At 44.3% G+C, this 24,101-nt stretch overlaps 1 protein-coding gene and 1 long non-coding RNA gene across 3 annotated transcripts; one reads left to right on the forward strand and one right to left on the reverse strand.

Moving 5' to 3' along the window:
* Positions 1–242: 242 nt before the first annotated feature.
* Positions 243–19,648, reverse strand: LOC140593597 (uncharacterized). Its single transcript, XR_011994003.1, has 4 exons — positions 19,299–19,648; positions 16,963–17,172; positions 16,370–16,748; positions 243–1,719 (listed from the first exon to the last, which is right to left on the reverse strand). It is a non-coding gene; the product is annotated as an uncharacterized lncRNA (long non-coding RNA).
* Positions 19,649–20,394: 746 nt separating this feature from the next.
* smim20 (small integral membrane protein 20) lies at positions 20,395–23,911 on the forward strand. Of its 2 annotated transcripts, none has more exons than XM_072718514.1 (3): positions 20,395–20,799; positions 21,072–21,123; positions 21,855–23,911. In XM_072718514.1, the coding sequence occupies exons 1-3, from the start codon at positions 20,691–20,693 to the stop codon at positions 21,871–21,873; spliced, it is 180 nt and encodes a 59-aa protein (XP_072574615.1). In that variant the 5' UTR covers positions 20,395–20,690; the 3' UTR covers positions 21,874–23,911. The 2 variants fall into 2 exon arrangements, with proteins under 2 accessions (XP_072574615.1, XP_023663564.2); XM_023807796.2 differs by having other exon boundaries at positions 20,417–20,799; positions 21,067–21,123.
* Positions 23,912–24,101: the final 190 nt, after the last annotated feature.

Genomic DNA, 24,101 nt, shown 5'->3' on the forward strand with positions numbered 1-24,101 from the left:
TGTTCAAGTCTGTTTCCCGAGGTCTGTCATTAACATCTGTACCGTGTCTGTTCGTCTGCTTGTATTAAACCCCGTTTCTAGACTTCTGCCTGCCTGGTTGTGATTTCCCGCTCCCTGCTCGCTGGCATTACATACGGTCATCACATGTGTTGGAGCACGCCGTCTCCACTGGGTCCGTGGATGAGAAGAGATTCACAGCTGACACGGGGAGAAGTTGCAAATCACCGGTTTATTCTCTGACAGATTGCAATCCGGGAGCGGCCGTCTGACATACATTCAGCATGTACAAGAGGGAGGCTCTGCCATATGTATCAGCTGTATCCCTTTTAAAGCCCTTTGGGCATCTCCCCCCCTTTCTCGGTACCTTCCGTCTACGTGACAACCACATGTTTGACACTTGCCCTCGTTAGTCGGTTCGTAGTTAAAGATAAGTAGGGGCCGCTGATGTTCTCTGTCGCCCCCCCCTATCTGTTCCGATTAGGTAGCCTTGCCGGCGCGCCAGTCAGTTCTCGTTTTGATTAGTTACAGCCTTATAGAATCATTCCCTTTATTTCCCCTTATAAAATTATTCCCTCAATTTCCCCCTTTTTCACCCTGATTATGCTGATTAGTAATATTTTGCTTTATTTACGAAATTTTGCATTCCCCCTTTTGATCTCCGCAAAGCTGAGTTCAAAGCTGGTGGCCATAGCATACAAAGCTGTCCAAATGACCTTTGCCCCTCTCCGGCCCGACAGGCAGGAGAGGCATCATCCGCGCATAGGTGTCATCCCGCTTCTCTATCACGATAGTGATGAGACGAACTGACAGTGCGCGCAGGCAGGGAATACAACAACACCCGCAAGTAACTAAAATCGCAGCAAAAGTAGCAAAGGATAATAAAAGCGAGCCCATTAAGCCTTTTCATTGTCCGAACGCCGAGGTCAGCCAAGCATCCCATATGTTATTGATCCCGGAGTGTGCATGCATCGTTTTGGAGAGGGTCCGGAGACCCTCGAGTGCCCTGGTCACTGAGCCGTCTGGTGCTGTGTTATTGGGAATGTAAGTACAGCATACTTACCCAAACATAGCACACACTCCCCTCTTTAGGACTCCAAAGGGTTCCACACACAATCCTGTCCATCCAGCCTAGGAAGGAGGGCAAAAACCCTGAGCTTCCACTCCCAGCCCGCCACAGGCGCGGCCCCTCTTCGGGGTCTATGGCTGGCACGGCTCACAAACCACTAATCATTAACACTTTAAGCATTTTAAGCATCACACATAACACACTTGTTTCCCCCAACATTCCCCTTTTTATCTTGATCTTCATCCTGGTCCTAGTGTTGTCTGGTGGTGGATGAGGTGCTTTTGTTCTTTCTGGTCGTTGGAGCAGGGGTGGACTACCCTGCTCTGGTTGCTCAGGTCAGGGGATTATTCTGCCCCTTCTGTTGAGACCTGAGTTGTGTCTAGTTCGGCCGAACTGACGCTCTGGATTCCTTCCCTCAGGGCCTCCTGGATCTCTGCTGTGGTTCTCCCTGGGTCCTCCGCAGCCGCGCACTGGTTCCAGTGAAACCACGTGTCGCCTTTACCTTTCAGACGAACCGCGTGTGACGTCCTCTCAGTAACCTGGAAGGGGCCCATCCACCTGGGCTCTGACCACTTCTGTTTGATGACTTTCAGGAGGACCCACTCCGCCATGTGTGGTTTGACTGGCTGGTTCTCTGGTCTCGCCTCCTGGATCTGTTTAGAGAAATCTGCAACGTGACCTTGCAAACAATCATAATATGCCCTAGGATTTTGCTCCCCCTTCTCGTCCAGGTCAACCCTTTCTGGGGTCCTGGGAACTGCCTGCCTGTCTGAAGCTCAAAAGGGGTGAACCCGGTCCCCCTGTTTATGGAACACCTCACTGACATCATTGCCAGTGGTAAAGCATCAACCCAATTCATTTTGGTCTGCGCGCAGATTTTTGCCAATTTTTGTTTTATTGTTTGGTTCATTCGCTCCACTTTTCCCTGGGACTGCAGATGATACACAGTTCCGAACGCATGTCTCAATCCCAACGCTTTCTCCACCGTCCGCAGGTCCTCGTTCTTAAAGTGGGACCCATTGTCTGACCGAATCCTGTTGGGAAACCCGTGTCGTGGTATATACTGATTAATCAGAAACTTTATCACAGATACCCCATCCTCCTTCTTTGTGGGCCATGCTTCTGGCCACCCTGAGAATGCGTCCACACACATCAACACATATCTGAACCCTCTCACTGGAATCACAATGTCTGTATAATCTATAATGATTTCTTCCCCTGATCTGGTGCACATTGGAAACTGCCCTTTCTCAGGCTTGACTGTGGGTCGCGAGTTATACAACGTACAGGTAGCGCAACTCCATACATATCCCCCCACCATCTCTTAATGGAAATGGATTCATTTTGTTTCTGCTTTTTCTTTTGCGTGTGTTTTTTTAACTTGCAGCGCATTTTCATTTTGTTTCTGCTTTTTCTTTTGCGTGTGTTTTTTTTAACTTGCAGCGCATTTTCATTTTGTTTCTGCTTTTTCTTTTGCGTGTGTTTTTTTAATTTGCTGCGCATTTTCATTTTGTTTCTGCTTTTTCTTTTGCGTGTGTTTTTTAATTTGCTGCGCATTTTCATTTTGTTTCTGCTTTTTCTTTTGCGTGTGTTTTTTAATTTGCAGCGCATTTTCATTTTGTTTCTGCTTTTTCTTTTGTGTGTGTTTTGTCTCTAGGGGCCACCGTAGTTCCTGCCCCCGACAACACTCGTCCTAGGAAGGTCACTGCTGTCCTAGCAATCTGCAATTTGTCCTTACTGACCTTAAAGCTTTTTTCTGACAGAAGGCACCGTACTGACTGGGTGGCCTGTAGGGCCGCCTCCGCTGTTGGGGCCGCGATCAAAAGATCGTCCACGTATTGGACGAGGGTGACACCGTCCGGGAGAGGACACCCCTGCAAAGCCTGCCTCAGGACCTGGTTAAAGATACCTGGAGAAAGGGCGAACCCTTGAGGCAGGCGGGTGTACCGCAGCTGGCAGCCCCTGTAAGTGAAGGAGAATATGTCCCTACACTCCTCTGCTAGGGGCAAACAGAAAAAAGCATTTGCGAGATCAATGCATGTGAACCATTTTTGTTGCGGGGTCAGATTAGTTAGGGCAACATATGGGTTCGGAACTGGAACAGTAGGGGTCAGCAGGAGGTTTTTTATGGTGCGCAAGTCATGGGCCATCCGATATTTGCCCATGCCGGGTTTTGCCACTGGGAGGATGGGGGTGTTCCACTGAGACGTGGAGGGCTCTAACACCCCGGCCCGCAAGATGCCCTCTATAGTCTCAGCTAAACCTTCCTCCGCCGCCGGCTTGTGCGGGTACTGTCTGAGCCAGAGGGGACCCTCCCCTGATCGAAGTTGGAACTGCACTGGCGTGCAGGATATTAGACCTACATCTGTGGGACTGGTGGACCACAGCGAGTCTGGCAGAGATGCCAAAAGGGCCGCCGCCTTTGGGTGGTCCATCTTTTCACACCCGTGATCTCTAGCTATCTGCTCATGTTGCAGGAGGGCTGTGTCCTGTGTTGTGACCTGTATGCGATAGGTACTGCAGGAGGGCGAGAAGGAGACCTGTGCGATCTGGGTCTGTACCCAGTCCTCAGTTTCTCTGGCCCGTTTCACCATCGGGCCCAAATCCTTGGCCTGGTGTTTGGGATGGAGGGCCAGAGAGACATGTGGGACAGCTTCCTGTCCCATCATGTACCAGGGCAGCTGTTCTGGGGTGAGCAGTGTGGCTGAGGCTACCCCTTCGGGACCCACATATAAGTTCTCAGAGGCAACTTGCCACTGCCAGCCTTCTAGTTGCTCAACAAACAGTTCCTCATACCAATCAGTACTATCCCTATCGTAGGAAAGGGTCACATGAGGAGGGTCAGGTGGGGGCACATAGGGCTCTAGGAGCGAGATCCAGGGCCGCCACGCTGAGTAGGCCGCCAGGATGCCAGTCAGGCTGGGTTCCAGTAGGCCCCAATAGATGTCTGCCAGGGCCAGACTCTGGACGGGCTGTACCAGCCACTGTCCCGAGCCCGCGGTGCGGGCGTCGCACCGCAGGCGAGTGCCCTCCGGCAGGGTGACCACCAGTCCGTCTGCACTACACAGGATCGAGGCCCCCAGCTTCACCAGCATGTCCCGTCCCAGGAGGTTCACTGGAATGGAAGAAGACACCACGAACGGGTGGAGAAAGGTCTGTTTTCCCACCGCAACCTTCACCGGCTTAGTCACTGGCAGTCTCAGTTCTTCCCCCGAGAAGCCCACAACGGTCACTGTTGAGGTAGACAGATGATATTGTTGTGGAACCACGTTAAGAGTGGAATACGTGGCTCCCGTGTCTACCAGAAATGGCAGTTCTTTGTCCATGACCATAAGGGACAGCATAGGGTCTGCCTCCCCTGTGTCCCGGGCCGCTCGCGGGAACCGTCACGGTGAGGAGGGGTACCAGTCCCACTCCCCTCCTTCCACTGCCGGATATTGTCCTGCCGTGGGAGCCGCTTGGGGGTTGGGGGCCGTTACCTGGGTCTTAGGAGGGCCTCTCCTGCCACGCCCCTTGCCCGAGACCGGTGCTGGGCAATCTCTGCTCCAGTGTCCTTCTGCCCCACACCTAAAACAGACACCTGACGGTGGTCCCCTTTGTGGCACGCCCCTTCCCCAGCCCCGGCCCCTGTTGCCCCGTCTCAAGCCGCCTCGGCCCCTTCCCCATTGCTGGCCCCACCCTCCATGTTAGGAGGTGGGTGGCCCATTCCAAGGGCCGGGCGGGTATATGGGTGGTCCCTCTGGGGAAACCCCTGCCACCCTCTGCTTTCCTTGCCCTTTCCTTTTGTTTTCATTAACCTTTCGCCTCGCTTCGCCCAACTGCAGCTTCAACGTCTGGGTCTGCAGTTCCTTGAGGTTGTCTGAGACTTCCTGAATCGCATGTGTGTGAACATGGAGGGTTCCTCCTGTCACATTGATCATGGGGCACATATGGGCCTGGGGCGCTGTTGGGAGTGCCTCCCTACCCTTATACGCTGAGGCAGGGGCGTTGCTAGAGATTTTGGGCCCCATGAAAGCATATCATATTAGGCCCCCCAGTCCAAACCAATCCAGTTATTTTCTTAATTTTTTAGGGCCCCTGTCACTCAGGGGCCCTTGGAATCGTCCTAGCTTTCCTCCCCCTTACGGCGCCCCTGCGCTGAGGGACGATCCCCACATTTTACTCGTTTTTCTTTTGCAGGAGGGAGCAACTTACACTCCTCCTTTTCCTCACTGTGGAGGTGGTCTGTCCCTTGCCAAAATATGGCTAATCTCGCCCACACTCTCCTTTCCTTCTCATGCATATCTCCCTCTTTTCTCAACTTCCCCTTCTGCATCAGATTAGCGCTCGCTCTCTTACGTGCTGCTTCATCCCTCAGCCTAGCATGCTCTCTCTCCTTTTTCCACAATAGCTCTCCCAATGAGCTCCTGTCTCCTATCTGTTGTCCAGCACCCCGGACCACTGCACACATACGCTCCCAGGCGTCAGCTACCTCCTTATCCTTATCTTCAGCCACTGCTTTTTCTATGGCTGCTTTCATCACCTGGATCTGCCTTACTAGTGGTTTCCACACTGCATTTTCCGGGGGCGGCCATCCCCCGTCATCTAGCTCCTGATCTGACTCGCGGTCCATTTTTAATCTGTCCTGACTGTTTTAATCCCTTGTCTAGCAGCCCTTCTGCCTCCGGATGTGGGTTCAGCCACCCACACTTAGTACACCTCCTTATCTTAGTCGAATGTCCTACCAACAAACACCACCAATACGTAAATCAACAACTTCTAAAACAATAAGACTATATTCAAAGCAGCTTACTGTTGTGTCCCTCCTGAACAGGGCACGTCCCACAAGCTCAATCCCAGTCAAACAGGCCCGCTCCCAGCCAAAACCCCGATCTCCAGCAATGTCAACTTGGAAGGGGGTGTTCTGTACGCACAACTGAGACAACCCAGGTGGGAGTCAGCTTATCGGCCGCACTACCGGTGTTCTGACTCGACCAAGGCTGGCAAAATAGCCTTCAGGCGTCACCCACCCTCCCGAGAGTCCAAGCTAGGGGTGTTCTTAGAACTCACCCTAGGCGAGGTCCTGCTCGGCAGTTGTAATGAACGCCCGAGGTACCTGTCGGCCCTGCCCGTACTGAGTCAGCGGGTGCGGCCGGGCTGGCACGCTTTTGGGCGTCCAATTGCTGAGAACTCAAACTGTAAGACCGCAAGCAGTGACAGCAGAGCCACGGGCAAGTTCAACCAACAGAGAGAGAATGGCGACCACCCTGGACAGGAAGAACCCACAACGCTGCTCACACACAAACCAGTACAACTGCACCCAAGCTGGTGCTTTGATTCACCCTTTCTTTTTTTTTTTTCTTTTTTTAGAGAGGGGGACCTTATTCCCTCCTCCCAATCTAGAGTTCGGTGGTCCTGAATTCCCCGGGTCTCCCACCCAGCTTTTCTACCGCTCGTCAGCAAGTAGTGGGGTTGCCACACCAAGGACAATGCGGTGGTCCCGTACCCTCCGCTCCTTAAGGTTCTATTCCCTGCGGGGGTCCCGTACCCTCCGCTCCTTAAAATTCTATTTCCCTGCGGGGGTCCCGTACCCTCCGCTCCTTAAGGTTCTATTTCTCTGCGCACGATACCTGGACACAATGCATACACAATACATAGACATACCCAATATATAAACACAGTCCGTGCAACCTCTCCTCCGTCTTAATTTACCGACGGGCCCCTGGACACTTCAAACTGCTCAATTTGACATATCCAATGTGCAGATTTTGATGTAACAGGCTCTGCTCACCTCTTCTAGTCGGCGCCTCGCAGTTCTCTGTGTCCAAGTACGCCGCTTCAACACTTAGCCAAATCTTGCGAATCTCCTGGGGATCCCGGACGAGCCCCCAAATTGTTGGAGCACGCCGTCTCCACCGGGTCCGTGGATGAGAAGAGATTCACAGCTGACACGGGGAGAAGTTGCAAATCACCAGTTTATTCTCTGACAGATTGCAATCTGGGAGCGGCCGTCTGACATACATTCAGCATGTACAGGAGGGAGGCTCTGCCATATGTATCAGCTGTATCCCTTTTAAAGCCCTTTGGGCATCTCCCCCCCTTTCTCGGTACCTTCTGTCTACGTGACAACCACATGTTTGACACTTGCCCTCGTTAGTCGGTTCGTAGTTGTCCTTCTGGAAGGCTAAAAGATAAGTAGGGGCCGCTGATGTTCTCTGTCGCCCCCCCCTATCTGTTCCAATTAGGTAGCCTTGCCTTGCTGGCGTGCCAGTCAGTTCTCGTTTTGATTAGTTACAGCCTTATAGAATCATTCCCTTTATTTTCCCTTATAAAATTATTCCCTCACATGGCCCCCTCATCTTGTTCGAAGTAGAGTTTGTTGCCTAACTGTGTGGAGGATTGTCTCTTCAAGTGCTTGTATTGCGTTGGTTATGTAGCGACCCTAGTGCATGACCGTTTAAGTGAACGTTTAAATATATATAAATGGAGTTGCAAGAACCACCTGATTGGCCGATGACGTGCGTATTCTCCTGCTGCTTGTCCATGTTCAGAAGACGAGCTTGGGATTTGCTATTTGTTGGTTACTTTATTTATTTATTTATTTTGTGTGTTTGTGTTTATGGGGTTTGTTGCAAGGGTAATTTGTATTTTAAACGCTCTACATGTTCCTCATCTTTGGCTGTTTGTAAGCCATTTTGTTAGGCTTGTCTTTGCTTCTGCTGTATCACTTTTTATGCTATCTTTTAGAGTTAATTATAATGATTGGTAGAATACAGAGAGACCACTTATGATCAATCCAGTTTGTGAGTAGGAATGTCAAGGGGCTGGGGAGTCCTGTTTAACGAACTAGAGTGTTCTCTGACCTAAAGTCTTTGAGAACTGATATTGCTTTCCTTCAGGAGACAAATTTGCATTTGTGTCATCATAATAGATTACGAAAACCATGGGTTGGGCAGGTTTTTCATTCCGGCTTTAATAGTCACTCAAGAGGTACAGCAATAATATTATTTAAGCGTATACAACTTTCTCCTGAACAAATAATATCAGACCAAAATGGTCGCTATATTATAATTGTTGGGGCATTATTTCAATCTCCTGTCATTCTTGTCTGTATATATGTCCCTAATTGGGACTGTCCTAACTTTATGACTTCTCTTTTTTCAGCAATACCCTGCTTAGATTCTCACCATCTTATTTTAGGGGGCGACTTTTATTTGGTCAGTAATCCTGTTCTTGACAAATCGACCGTAGCCCAATTAAAACAATCTAAAATGGCCAAAGCCCTTACTACACTTACAAATGAGATTGGTTGTACCGTCATCTGGCGATTTCTCCATTCCACAACTAAGCCAACTAAGCACTTTTCCTTTTATTCTCATACCCATCACACATACTCTTGAATAGATTACTTTTTTTTAGATAAGCAACTCTTGACTTCAGTGAAATCGTCTGAGTATTCAGCAATTGTTATTTTGGAACATGCCCCCTTCTGTTAGACTTGGTTTTACACCCTGTGGGTACTAAACACCCTAAATGGAGGTGAAATACTAGTTTATCTTCAAAGAAGTTTTGTGATTTTATTTTGGAAAGGATATCATTTTTTATACAAAATAATAAATTAGATTCAGTATCTCCATCTCTACTTTGGGAAACATTTAAGGCAGTGATTCGGGGGGATATTATTTCCTAAAATGCAAGATTAAGAAAACAGGAAAAACAAAGGCAACACAAATTAATAGAAACAATTTTTCAAACTGACAGAAAATATTCTTTGTCTCCTTGCCCAAGCATCACAGGGGCCCTGGCCCTGCCCCACCTGCCACAGGGGCCCCACGAAATTCACCCCAAAGGGCTCGCCTCTTCAAAGCTGACTTGTCTGGGGGCCAGGGGTTGTGGGCCCCACACCCATACCCTAGTGCCGTTGTCCCTTTGAGACATCTGTCTAGGGCTGAGAGACGGAGCTCCGGAGTATGAGGTTGTGGACTTGAATCCGGCTTCAGCCGTACCAACAAAATAACTGAAAATGCCCTACTTGCCATTAATATAATACATAAAAATGCACCTTACTTCAGCAACATATTTATTATATATTTATGATATATGTAGACCAAGAAGTCATGGGTCATCCAGCTCCAACCTTATCTCTGAAAAGTCATATATACACCTTATTCAGGAAAACTTACAGTATACAAGTATATACATACTTGCATACTGTAAGTTTATATAGTGTATGTGTGTGTATGTGATTATATATATATATATATATATATATATATATATATATATATATATATATATATATATATATATATATATATATATATATTTCAGTTTTGCACTTCCTTTTGAAAATGGTGCTTAATGCTTATCAGGCTACTGTTAAGCAGTAAGCGCAAATGAGCGAAAGCCCTCCACCGTGAGTTATTGTCCGTTCGTTTTTCTCTCGGAACTCGGAAATTTCGAGTTGAGTGACATCACGTCCATCGAGCTACCCACATCTCGGACCAAACATGGCTGCCTCCATGAACACGCTGCTGTGTGTTGTTGCTTTATATTTTAGCAGATTTGGAGTGAGATTATTTTTTCTGAGAGACAAACAAGAAACACGAACTAGTCAAACCACATTAAAAGCTTTAAAAAATATTTTTGTACATTCATAGCGATATTCTTTTTTCGAGAGGCAAACTACAAACAAACCAAAGACAAGTCCGGTAAAAATCTGATATTGGGAAAATTTTTTCTACATAAGAATAGATTTTTGAAAACACAACCGACCTTCCATGTTTTCCATAAGGATTTATGCCATTATTTCACGTCATTGAAATTGATGCAGGGGAAAAATGCTGTGAGAATCCGCAATTTGGTAGAGGACCTCGAGCTTAATAAGAGCCCCTAGTACTCCCCCCTTTATTACTGTTAATTTCATTTGTCATTTGTAATTCCTTTTTTTTGTTTATTTATTTTTTTTATTTTTCTATTTATTTATTTTACTTGTATATGTAATCATATGCAACTGCTTGTTCAATGTCTGGTGTGTCTACTCAAATTTTTCTGAAATTGTAATATGCCATTTATGTCTGTCAAAAAAGCTTGAATAAAGGAAAAAAAATTTTTTTTAAAAATCTGATATTGCATGTTAGGATACTGTTTAAGGTCATGATATGGTATTCTCTACACATGCAATTACATTTATAACTATATTAATACATTTAACAAAATAAACATTTTTAAAGATTTATAAAATAGAATTACTGTTGAGTGTGTAAGCCGCCAGTCCGACGGAAAGTGACCAATTAATGTCCAATCACTGTTGTGGCTCCACCCACTCGCCCTCTCTCACACTGACGTAACTGGAGCCGAGCTAGCAGCTCGATCGGTACACAAAAGCGGAAAAAAGAAAAACAAACAAGCATGGCCAGCACTAGCGGAACAGTTGAGAGGCAGAAGTTTGAAGAAGCACCGGCTTCGTACAAATCTCCAGTATGGTTTTTTTTCGGGTTCACTGTAGAATACAACGACCAGGGAGTCGAAACAGTTAATAGAAATGCCACTGTTTGTAAACATTGCCTAACACGTGTCCCATACGCTAATGGAAACACGAGCAATATGGCTAAGCATCTCAAACGTAGTCATGCTGATATAACGGTTCCTGAACGAAGGACAGACGAAAAGGTAACTGCAGGTAAACAAGTGTCTATCGAAAAAGCTTTTCAATTAACAGACATACGCTGTCACATCCGATAAACATAAGAAAATAACCCGTGCAGTGGGAACATTCATTGCTAAAAATTTGCAACCCTTTTCTGTTGTCGAAGATGCGGGGTTTTGCCACTTAATTAAAACGCTCGACCCACGTTATGTTGTGCCCTGCCGTACACATTTCAGCGACGTTATAATTCCCAACCTCTGTGACAAAGGCCGCAAAGCCATTGAAAACGATTTGGCTCAAGCACAGAGCCTCGAGTGGAATATACAGTGTTTAGAGCACTTTAACATTTTTAAAAGTGTTTTTGTTTACATTTTGTAAGTTTGAATTTTATACATGTATACATTTTTTATACATAAATAAGAGTTTATTATTTGTTTTGTTGTATTATTATATGTAGTGTTGCGTTTAAACCGAACCGAAACCGTGGCCCAAATACCGAGGTACGTACCGTGGGATACCTGTACCGTTGCACCCCTATTTTATTTATATATATATATATATATATATATATATATATATATACACACACACACTCACCTAAAGGATTATTAGGAACACCTGTTCAATTTCTCATTAATGCAATTATCTAATCAACCAATCACATGGCAGTTGCTTCAATGCATTTAGGGGTGTGGTCCTGGTCAAGACAATCTCCTGAACTCCAAACTGAATGTCAGAATGGGAAAGAAAGGTGATTTAAGCAATTTTGAGCGTGGCATGGTTGTTGGTGCCAGACGGGCCGGTCTGAGTATTTCACAATCTGCTCAGTTACTGGAATTTTCATGCACAACCATTTCTAGGGTTTACAAAGAATGGTGTGCAAAGGGAAAAACATCCAGTATGCGGCAGTCCTGTGGGCGAAAATGCCTTGTTGATGCTAGAGGTCAGAGGAGAATGGGCCGACTGATTCAAGCTGATAGAAGAGCAACTTTGACTGAAATAACCACTCGTTACAACCGAGGTATGCAGCAAGGCATTTGTGAAGCCACAACACGCACAACCTTGAGGCGGATGGGCTACAACAGCAGAAGACCCCACCGGGTACCACTCATCTCCACTACAAATAGGAAAAAGAGGCTACAATTTGCACAAGCTCACCAAAATTGGACAGTTGAAGACTGGAAAAATGTTGCCTGGTCTGATGAGTCTCGATTTCTGTTGAGACATTCAAATGGTAGAGTCAGAATTTGGCGTAAACAGAATGAGAACATGGATCCAACATGCCTTGTTACCACTGTGCAGGCTGGTGGTGGTGGTGTAATGGTGTGGGGGTTGTTTTCTTGGCACACTTTAGGCCCCTTAGTGCCAATTGGGCATCGTTTAAATGCCACGGTCTACCTGAGCATTGTTTCTGACCATGTCCATCCCTTTATGACCACCATGTACCAAGGTTATTATAGTTAACGAAAACGAACGGAAAAACTAAAACTAGAATTGAAAAAGCATTTTCGTTAACTGAAATAAAAATAACAATGAGAGTCTAAAAAAAAACGAAAACTAACTGAAACTGTTTTGTGTGTATACAAAACGAACTTAAACGAACTAATATTATAGCAAAAACGTCCTTCGTTTTCGTCTTTGTAATAAGCCTTTTGGGTTGAATTAAAATCTATTTACGTCACGCTGCCAGTTTTAAGCCAGGTGTTTGACCCGTATGGCACCACATAGTCTGTGACGTCACGTGTCCATAGTCTGTCCGCGACGCCGCCGGCTAGCGTGATGGCTGCAGCGAAAGTCGGAAGAAAGCGGCAGAGTCCTATTTGGGATTTCTTTGATTATGACAGTGTCAAAAATAAAAGTAAGTGCCTTGTTGTAGAAGCAGGTGATACAATATGTGGAATACTGCTCAAGGGGAAAAACCCCACGAATCTAAAAGTCCATTTGAAAAGCTCACACAAAAAGGCGAACCAAGAGTACCTGGACAAGCTAGCTTCTCGCCCGCCCTCCCCCGAAAGAGAAGCGATAGCCAGGCCAGGTAACATGGGAAAGGAACGTGATACGACAGCATCCGTAATGGACTGCTTCCACCGCCGACCAAATAGCTGCTGGCTAATAAATACGCAGGAACACCACAAACGAGAAGCATTGGTAAATATGTTTATTGAGACTGGAATGTCTACACGACTGACTCGATTGCCTTCAAAAAGTTCACCACTTCACTCGAACCAAAATTCAAAACACCCAGAGCTGCAAGAGTCAATAACCTCATCGGAGCTAAGATGGATAAGGCTAAGCAGAAGTTGAAAGATATAATAAAAGAGGCGAGGATGGTGAGCCTATGTTTAGATGGTTGGAGCAAGAGAGGATTAACAGCATCTTTCATGGGTGTGTCAGCTTGTTTTTACCATCCGCCCGGAGGCCAAGTTCACCATGCTTTGCTAAACCTACACCAGATGGAGCACCCACACACCGGGGAGCCCATTGCCCGCTGCATTGATCAGACATTACATGAATGGGGAATTGGAGAAGACAAAGTGCTGCTTATTGTGACAGATAACGGCTCCAACATTGTCAAGGCTGTGCATCTACTTGGGGATAGAAGCCGAGAGCAAAGTGGGGAGTCAGCTGATGGCTCACAGCCTCAACCAGGAGGTGCTGGAGACAACCAGGATGAATTGTGGCTCCAGTCAGAGTCCGAGGAGTCAGACATGGAGGACGAGGAGTGTGGAGAGCTTGGTGAGTGTGATTATTAGCACAATGTGAGTCAGCAGATTCGTTGGACTGAAGCGTCACATAAATTTTTAATATTTAAAAAAATAGATTTAATTAAAATATTAGCATTTTTAAAAACATTTTAAAATATAAAATGTATGTTTATTTGCAACAGTTATAGCATCGTTAGCATTCCAAACGACTAAATAATGACACACACATGCTCTGAACACTCAAGTCTTCACTAGGGGATAAGGGTAATCATTAGGGCTGCATGATTATGACAGAAATCATAATTGTCGGTTATTCACCTTGATATTGTAATTGCGATTATTATTGTTGATTAATAGATTTTATGTTTTATAACTTTCTGTGAAGCAGCTGCATGGTACATTCTCAACATCCAAAACTAAATGATATAATGTAAATAACAAATAATTATGGGAATTGTGTTGTTAGTAAAAAATCCAAAAAGAATAACTTCAATTTATCAATTTTACAATCGCTGATTTACCAATGTATTTAGTGCTTAAACATACTGCCAAAATGCACAGATATGAGCACAAAGGGACAGCTGTAATTGAGGATTTTGGTGATTATGTCATTGTTTCACCCGTAATTGTAATCCCGATTAGTTTTACGATTAATTGTGCAGCCGTAGTAATCACTATGATTTGGAAAATGACCGTCCATTGTACTATAAACGACACACGAATCGTTACACCCCTAGTGATTATTTTGACAGATACATTTGTTCATATTATTAGATTTTTTTTTATTTTGGATATGTGTATTTTACATTTCATGCTTACGTTAACTAATATGTTTTCTTATCCTTCTTTGCAAAGAACTTGACCTGCCAGATGATGGGGAGGACAACAAGTTCCAGAGAATGCCATGCTTTACCCACACCCTTCAACTCACATTGAAAGATGCCATGAAGCACCCAAATGCTGATTCACTCATAACAAGAGCAAGACACCTGGTAAGTGCTGTGAGGAAATCATCAGTGGCAAGTGAAGCATTGATCAAAAAGTGTGGCAAAACTCTGGTCCGGGATTGTAGCACACGCTGGAACAGCACATTTGATATGCTGAGAAGACTGCTGGAGATCAGAGCTGAACTAAACCAAGTACTTGAGGAGTTGAGCATAGACACACTTCTCACAAGCGACTGGACTAAGCTTGAGAAATTGGTCAAGCTACTTGAGCCCTTTGCTATTCACACAGACCAGCTTCAGAATGACAGCCAGTCACTCTCACAAGTAGTGCCATGCCTGCTCAACCTCGAGGCACACCTGCTGACCACTACTGCTGGAAAGCAGTTAGCACAAGTGCTGCTGAAGTCTTTGCGAGAACATTTTTCTGCCATTCTTAATCCTGATTCCCCACAGTTTGATGCTACACCAGCAGCAGCCTGCCTAATGGATCCAAGTATTTCACTGGTTCTTCAAACACCAGACACAGTGCCACTGAGGAGGGCAGCTCAGTCTTTTGTGCAAAACCTGGCTGCTGCTCAGAATAACCTAGCTACTGCTTCTCAGGATGATGTTGCCACTGCAAGGGCCAGTCAAACTCCAACAAGTTCCCCTCCTACTGTCCTACGGAAATACCGCTTTCTTGCATCCAGGATGGAGGTCAACGTGTCACTGACAAATTAGCCTGATGTGACCAATATTCTGGTGACTGAAATAAATAAGTATGTTGATGATGTCAAACACGGTGTCTTTAATGAGACACCACTGCAGTTCTGGAGGTCAAGAACGGCTGTCTATCCAAAACTTGCCCCTGTGGCATTGGACCTTGTTAGTGCCCCTGCCTCACAAGCCTTTGTGGAGCGCATATTCTCTGTGTGTGGACTGTTGTCATCTGGCCTTAGAAACAGAACAACCACATCTCTTGAGCAGCGTGTTTTCCTCAAGATCAACAACAAATTGTTGCTTGACTGAAGTTCACCCATTTCTGTTTACACACACACAAATTTGAAAAAGCTGAATTTTAAGATAGTTCGGTCATTCATTCATAATGCAAAGGTTGTCAGGTTGTTCATGATTTCTTAGATTGAGTTCCCTGGGACTCCTGGTTGCCATGCATGTTTGTTTTTATGTTAATGTGTGTCTTTAGTCTGTTAGCTATGTTAATTTGTACTCAGCACACTGTGTATCTAACCTCAGAAGCAGCATTGCACAAATATTGTACTTAGGGCTGTTATATTTCAATTTGAGGATGGGTGTTCATGTGTCCTCTGAATACATGTTTCAAAATGTATCTTTGGTTGAGTTTTTATTATACAATACTTATTCTGGTGATTTTGATTCATGCACCTGACAAATATCCTAATTTACAGGAAAAAAAAAAAAAAACTAAAACTAACACTGTAACTAATAAAAACTAAACTAAAATTAAGCAATTTCAAAATATAAAAACTAATAAAAACTAGTAAATCTGCCTCTAAAAACTAATTAAAACTAACTGAATTTGAAAACAAAAAGTCAAAACGAAATAAAAACTAAAACTAATGAAAAATCCAAAACTATTATAACCTTGCCATGTACCCATCCTCTGATGGCTACTTCCAGCAGGATAATGCACCATGTCACAAAGCTCGAATCATTTCAAATTGGTTTCTTGAACATGACAATGAGTTCACTGTACTAAAATGGCCCCCACAGTCACCAGATCTCAACCCAATAGAGCATCTTTGGGATGTGGTGGAACGGGAGCTTCGTGCCCTGGATGTGCATCCCACAAATCTCCATCAACTGCAAGATGCTATCCTTTAAATATGGACCAACATTTCTAAAGAATGCTTTCAGCACCTTGTTGAATCAATGCCATGTAGAATTAAGGCAGTTCTGAAGGCGAAAGGGGGTCAAACACCGTATTAGTATGGTGTTCCTAATAATCCTTTAGGTGAGTGTATAATACATTTAATAATGAAATATAATAATGAATCTATCATACTTAATTTAATGCGGCTCCTCGTGGCTGTGCCTTCCACTCCTCAAAGGACATCCCTTCTGCTTTTTCACAGAATAATTTATTTTCAAAACTTCTGTATCCATACTGCTGTCCCCGTGGCTGTTCACGCTGTGTGCGTGTGTAGTGCTGATGGCTCACACGTGGTGGGATGGGGAGACCCTGGAAACTGGCCAAGGCTTCAGCTGCCTTCCTATGCCTCCACTCGGTGGTCCAGCTCCAAGTCAGGTTGCCAGGGGAGTCTGCCTGCAAGGGTGTCGGCGGGGCAGCTATGGCTGGTTCAGGTGTCGGCGGGGCAGGTAAGGGGGCATGAGGGACTGGGGTTGTGGAGTAGGAGCAGCGGCAGCTTGCTGCCCTGACAGGTCTGGAGGGGAGGAAAAAGTGAACGGCCTCAGGTCAGAAGGGGGTTCTGCAGGCTCTTGCCTGGGCTGAGGTAGAGGGGCAGCTGATGTCAGGCTGGGGTTGGGGAAAGGAATGTCCATGGACAGCACAACACGTTCTTGCCACTTCACTAAATCATTATGCCTACGAGAAACAAGATGTTTTTAAAATAACCTTAGTCAGCATTTATCACTTACCAAACAGACAGTGTACGCTGGTTTATTTAGAAAAGCTGCAGTGATGTGGCCTGCATGAGCCCTGGGCTGCTCAGGACCAGCCATCTGATCCTGCCGGACAGCAGCCCAGCGTTTCAGCCTCACAGAGAGCAGAGCTCCAAGCAGATGGCCTCCACAAGCCTCCTCACGTGAGGCCACTGTGCAGGCCCGGTGCCTTGGCCCTGTATGCAGCTGCTCAAAAAAATGTAGAAGTTAGGCCAAGTGTAACACAGCAGGAGAGAGTGCATGCCTGGATATCATTGTTAAGAACTGCATTCTCAGCAAAAAATACTGAACAGCTCAATAAATGTAAACATCTCTTGACATGAACCAAGACATAATGAAATAAAAAAAAAATATTGATATATTAATACACTGCTCAAAAAAATTAATGGAACACTTTTTAATTACAGCATAGCATCGAGTCAATTTAACTTCTGGGATATTCATCTAGTCCGTTAAGTAGCAATGGGGGTTGTTAATCAGTTTCAGCTGCTTTGGTGTTAAAGAAGTTAACAACAGGTGCACTAGAGGGGCAACAATGAGACGACCCCCAAAACAGGAGTGGTTTAACAGGTGGAGGCCACTGACATTTTTCCCTTCTCATCTTTTCTGACAGTTTTTTTCACTAATTTTGCATTTGGTTAGTCAGTGTCACTACTGGTAGCATGAGGTGATACCTGGACCCTACAGAGGTTGCACAGGTAGTCCAACTCCTCCAGGATGGTGCATCAATATGTGCCATTGCCAGAAGATTTGCTATGTCTCCCAGCCCATTCTCAAGGGCATGGAGGACATTCCAGGAGATAGGCAGTTACTCTAGGAGAGATGGACAGGGCCATAGAAGGTCCTTAACCAATAAGTAGGACCAGTATCTGCTTCTTTGTGCGAGGAGGAACAGGAGGAGCACTGCCAGAGCCCTACAGAATGACCTCCAGCAGGTCACTGGTGTGCATGTCTCTGAGCAAACAATCAGAAACAGACTTCATGAGGGTGGCCTGAGGGCCCGACGTCCTCTAGTGGGCCCTGTGTTCACTGCCCAGGACCGTGGAGCTCGATGGGCATTTGCCATAGAATACCAGAATTGGCAGGTCCACCACTGTCGCCCTGTGCTTTTCGCAGATGAGAGCAGGTTCACCCTGAGCACATGTGACAGAAGTGAAATGGTCTGGAGAAGCTGCGGAGAACATTATGCTGCCTGTGACATTGTTCAGCAATACCATTTTGGTGGTGGGTCAGTGATGGTCTGGGGTGGCATATCCATGGAGGGAGACACAGACCTCTACAGGCTAGACAACAACACCTTGACTGCCATTAGGTATCAGGATGAAATCCTTGGACCCATTGTCAGACCCTACGCTGGTGCAGTGGGTCCTGGGTTCCTCCTGGTGCACGACAATGACCGGCCTCATGTGGCGTGAGTATGCAGGCAGTTCCTGGAGGATGAAGGAATGGATACCGTTGACTGACCCCCATGCTCAAGTGACCTAAATCCAATGGAACACCTCTGGGACATTATGTTTCAGTCCATCCGACGCCACCAGGTTGCACCTCAGACTGTCCAGGAGCTCAGTGATGCCCTGGTTCAGATCTGGGAGGAGATCCCCCAGGACACCATCCGTTGCCTCATTAGGAGCATACCCCGACATTATCAGGCATGCCTACAAGCACGTGGGGGCCATACAAACTACTGAGTACGATTTTGACTTGCTGCAATGAAATTTCGGCAAAATGGACCAGCCTACCGGATAATTTTTTCACTTTGATTTTTGGGGTGTCTTTGAATTCAGCCCTCTGTAGGTTTATCATTTTCATCAAACGATGTGGCATCCTTTCGTTCCTAACACATTACCCAGTCCATATCAGTATAGATATACAGCATGATTTTTTTCACCCATTGAGATATGATGTGTTTTCAAAGCGTTCCTTTAATGTTTTTGAGCAGTGTATAATGCTTCCTGGAGATTTTTGGATCTTTTTAAGTAAACAGGGCTGTATCTATGTTAAATATTGCATTCTCAGCAAAAATTACTGTGAAGTTACTGACATGACTTACAGCTATTGATGCTGACTACATAACTTTTTCTGCAAAACGTTTAATCGACAGAGAGGTGGATACGCTGTCGTGCGCCTTTTCACAGCGCGTCTGTTTCGCAGACTGCACATTTTACAACAATCGACAGCATTCTTATGCACCATGACATATTGGATCGACATCATCAAACTAACGATCTGCAAAATACGAAATCTTTTCTCGGGCTAAACACCCGAAAAAAGAATAATAACGGGGCGAGATTTCTGCAGCTTCTCGGACTTACCTGTTAGCGCTGTGTAGGACGCCGCACGCGAAACAAAAGGAGTGACAGATGCGACGAGATGTCACCGCCGCTGTGCACTTCATTCAAATAAGCGCGCCGGCCGGCCGGCGGGCCATATAGCTGCGCCGTCCAATCGCGCGGAGCCGGTCTCGCAGCTCGGCCAATCGGTCGAGACAGTTCTGAAACATTTCGGTGAAACATTTCTTCCGGCCCAATCCCAAACCGGTCCCTACACACTCCGCCTCACCACTCCGCCTTCGTTTGCGCGTTCCCGAGACCTATCGCCATGTTGAAGTGTGTCTCAAAGCAGCACGGGCTAAGGGGGAGTGGTCGATTATGCCCTCCTGAAGCGATTCCACTACCACTTCCATATCCCACAATTCCTAGCGAACAGGAAACAGAACAGCGCGAAAAATGAAAACAAAAAAAAATACACAATGTCATGTTCTTGATAATGTAATAATTGGATTCTAACCGCTAGCACTGTGAAATATACATAGGAAGTCACATGTTACATGTTATAATTCATCGCTGCAGAAAAAAATTAGGAAAGCAGCTATTTGTACCTGGTCAGTACAGATTGATTTTATTGTGATCCGATTTAGAGAGATTTCGTGTACTTTACAAACTAGAAACCACGCGAAGAAACGTTCGTACGCAAACTCGATCAATATCACACCAGCAATAACAATTTATGTTTCATATTTGCCTGTTTTCCCCAGATCTGATCTGGTATTTGGTACAGAAGTAATGCGTAACGTTTAATGCGTGTAAACTAAGCTATGGTAGAAATTTTACAGTCGTAAATAAGACGCTCAGTCAGTGCAATAAGACGACGTATTCGTCGTCTTCTCGCATTAGATAAGCTTTGTGCTTTTTTAAATAACTGATATGTCATTAAAGAAAATACAATACAGCTTCTTCATTTTGTCAGATCACTACGTAATGCATTTCCTCCTTCCAGTAAAGAAGACTATAAAAAGGCGCTGCGAGGGCAAGTCTGTCTCAAATCTTTTTGGTGACAATTTCTTTCAGTTTAAGTGCATAGGGCGTGTTGTGAGGGTGACTCAGCGGAAGTGTGACTCGAAATGAAGGCGGAGTGTCGAGGGTATAGTTTGGGATTGGGCCCAAGACTAACCATTCGATACTACTCCGTCCTGCAGAAATACCTCAATCGAAGTAGTATAATTATTAATTCGGGTTATTCCTTTCTTTATGTATAATGTTTGTATGTATCGTGTTCGTTTGTTCAATAAAAATTAACATTAAAAGAGATACAAATGGGGCACCGTCGTAAAATATGCCGTAAAGTATAATACTGCGCACGCGCGGTATGAGCGAGGTACAAGTTGGGCAGGTGGTGCGGATCGGAGTAAAGTTTTCTCTGCGGAGATGGGTGCCAATCGAAGAATCGCGATCTTTTTTGGTGGTTTTGTAACGGCTGTTGCTGCTGCATTTTATCCTATATTTTTCTATCCCCTCGCACACTTAAACGAGTACAGTAAGTAATATAATCAGCGAACCGTCTCGCTTACGATTTTTGTATAATTTCTACTAACCTAATAAGAACCCAGAACCATTTATCAGTTTTATAATGGCAAGAAAAACTAAATTGTTTAACTAATTAGCAACTCATCTGATTCGTAGAAAAACAAAATAGTGACAATTTTGACATTGTCCAGTTTCGTTTGTAAGTAATACTTGTCACAAGCTGTGGCAATCATGTGACTAAGTGGGAAAAATACTATAATGTGTCCCTTATGTGTAGAACAGATGCAGAGCATAAATCGTGCCGGAATCAACCAAGCCGAAGTTCAGCCCGTTGGTAGGTTCCCTGTTTCTTTCCTACCCGGACCGAAGTCTGAAACTGCAGTAGTCACCTTAGAGCAGGGTTGGCCAATCTTGTCCGCAAAGGGCCGGTGTGTGTGCGGGTTTTCGCTGCAGCTCCTTAATTATATTACTAATTAGAGGACTGATTAGCTGAAGAGTCCTCACACCTGGGTTTGAACAGCTGATCTAAAGGTTATCCCAAAAACCTGCATACACACCGGCCCTTTGCTGATAGGATTTGCCACCGCTGCCTTAGAACATTCGTCCTAGTCCCTTAAATGCTATATGAATCATTTGGTAATAATGGTGCCTGGTACCTCCAGGGTTAGGGCTGTGAATCCAGCCTCCTCATTGTGTATATGCACTTTGCATGTTCCCCCCCTTGTCAACTGGGTTTTTCTCTCGCATCCCAGCTGGTTGGCGCCTCCGTATTCCCCATATCTGATGGTAGTATGTACGTATATGTGCAGAATGTAGCCCAGCGTTGTGCCTTGTGCTGCCTGGGTTTAGGTTCTACCTACCATGAGGAAGATGAATCGATATAGCAAACATCACTGTGACCCTATACTGTATTATATGTAAAAGCTGGATAGGTTTTTGGAAGGGGGGGCTGTCACCTGTGCAACACATCATTAACACAATTCTGAGTATAGATATATACTCTTCTCCATATCCATAACATTATGTTTATAATTAAACATTATTTTTGTCATCTTATTTTAACAGGTGTGAAAGTATGGTCTGATCCCTTCAAATCAAAATGAAGGATTCCTTAAAATTCAACTCTGGAGGTTGTGTAATCATGGAATGGGACACCTATAAATGAATAGATGGGACTGAATGTAATGTACAGTGTATGTGGGATTTTTTTTTCTCCAAATTCTGTGATAATTGCAGAATTCATCCAGTTTTCTCTGGCCTTAAATAATAATAAATATGTAAACATATTGCATCTTTTTATTCTATTTGAAATTCAATTGTTTGGGTCTTTTTGAGCAAAATTCTACCAGTTTTTTTCTCATGGTGATTCAATAATGCAAGTAATTTTAGTAAGATTAATCCATTTGATGTTTTGCCTGTCATCTCTATATCAGTGAAATTCCTCATGCATAGTGCTAGGACAATAGAATTGTCTAGGGTTATACTTTCTTATTCACCATCTGTGTTCATACTTCTTATGCCAATGTAGTAGGCTACCACATTCTTTGATGCCAGGCCTGCGGTGGAGCTATAGAGCAAGGCTGCTTTTAAGTTACATTTATGAAGTGTGGTATAAATGTTATATTAAAAACAAAAAAAAAATACTAAGTTTTATGACTTACAGTATGCAAGGCAGGGATATTATCATTAACAAAAACATTTTGATAAATTGAAATAAAATAAGATGAAAATAACTACGAAAACTATAAATAATGAACCTGAAATAATATAAATAAAATACAGACAAATACTATTTAACTAGAGTAAATGATTTGGGACTATAGTCACAATGTAGAGCAGCTGCCATTTTGTAGTAACTAGCCATTTCTGTCTATCCGTAAAAAAACTATTTAAACTTATGTAAATTATTTACATTGTTTTTTTAATGATGTAAACCATTGATTTCTTTGGTTGGAATTGCCTTTGTTTTTAGGATGTGATGTGTGCTATCAAGGGTACCCCCAGCTATTCCATGTATTCATTACATTTCACCATCAACTCAATTAATTAATTAATTAGTTAAATACCTCAATGAGCTATTGATGAGTTAAATATGGTATGGTAGTGGTTGAGTTAAATAATACATTGGTTAATTCTGGGGTGACTTTAGGAGAGGTTTTGAAAACAAACTCACTTTGATACACAATATATTTTTACACCATTTTTTTGGTGATTGTTGCAGCCACATGTGATGGATATGTGCTACGTCAGGATTGTTTTTTTTTTTAAAACTGCTAACACTTTTTCTCTGAGCCACAGCTCTGTGACTGTGTTATTAAAGACTGATTAACATCCACAGAAGTATGGTCGTAAGTTATTCCAACCTCTGGCAGTCAGGTACATTGACAAAAAATGAATCCAAAGTGCCCTTTGTTACTTTTATGTAGACTATGTTCATCTGTATATCATCTATATAATGGCTCAACTTAATAACTTATAATGCCTCATCTTTTTGAGAAAAGAGATGTGTTTTCTGTGGTCATTTTCCCCACAGCAGAACCTAACAAAAACACACATGAATGTGAATGACACAGGATATGTCATGGTCCAAATGCAAGCGGTCTGTGATTTGGCCATTTCTTGCAGAAAAGCTGCAGTAAATTTGAAAAATTGCAAATGTTGCAAAGTTTGTTTAACTTCTGCTATTGGAAAATCACACAATCCTGGAGGGACTGATTAGCATCATTTTCATTGACTGCAAGTGACTTTTGCAAAGGACTGTTTTCCTGTATGGTTTGCCTTTTGGTTATGCTTATTTTGTGAACATTGTGAGAGAAAAATCCAAATGTAATACCCAAATGTAATACAAAAGTACTGAATGTTATGTACATGTATAATCTCCTAGCAATAGAAGAATGCACTAGGCCAGTAGAAACCATGTGTTCAAGGTCAGATGATAAATTAGGCCCTAGTCAAGAAATAGCGAGCACTGAAATACCGGAACAAACCATACTGTATATGGAAAAACACAGTAGAACGCAGGGATAAAAAGAATTGTAAGAAAAGGCTCGGGGGAGAACTCTTGAGGTATCTCCCTGGGCCCGTGCTGTAAGATACCACAATAAACTGAAGGCTGAAAAGACTTTATGCTGTCCTGGGGTCCGTTCTTCGTAGGTCTCTTGACACATCCGAGATGAATTGACACATCTAAGATGAGATCATCGCGCTAATTACGATGTGGCTAATTTGGTTCTTCAAGCACACCTGTTGTTGATGATTAGTATGGCTGGATTGAGTTGTGTAGGATTATTGCGCATTCGTGCATTGGTTTAA

The sequence above is a fragment of the Paramormyrops kingsleyae genome, chromosome 12, assembly GCF_048594095.1.
Source record: "Paramormyrops kingsleyae isolate MSU_618 chromosome 12, PKINGS_0.4, whole genome shotgun sequence".
NCBI classification, from domain to species: Eukaryota; Metazoa; Chordata; class Actinopteri; order Osteoglossiformes; family Mormyridae; genus Paramormyrops; species Paramormyrops kingsleyae.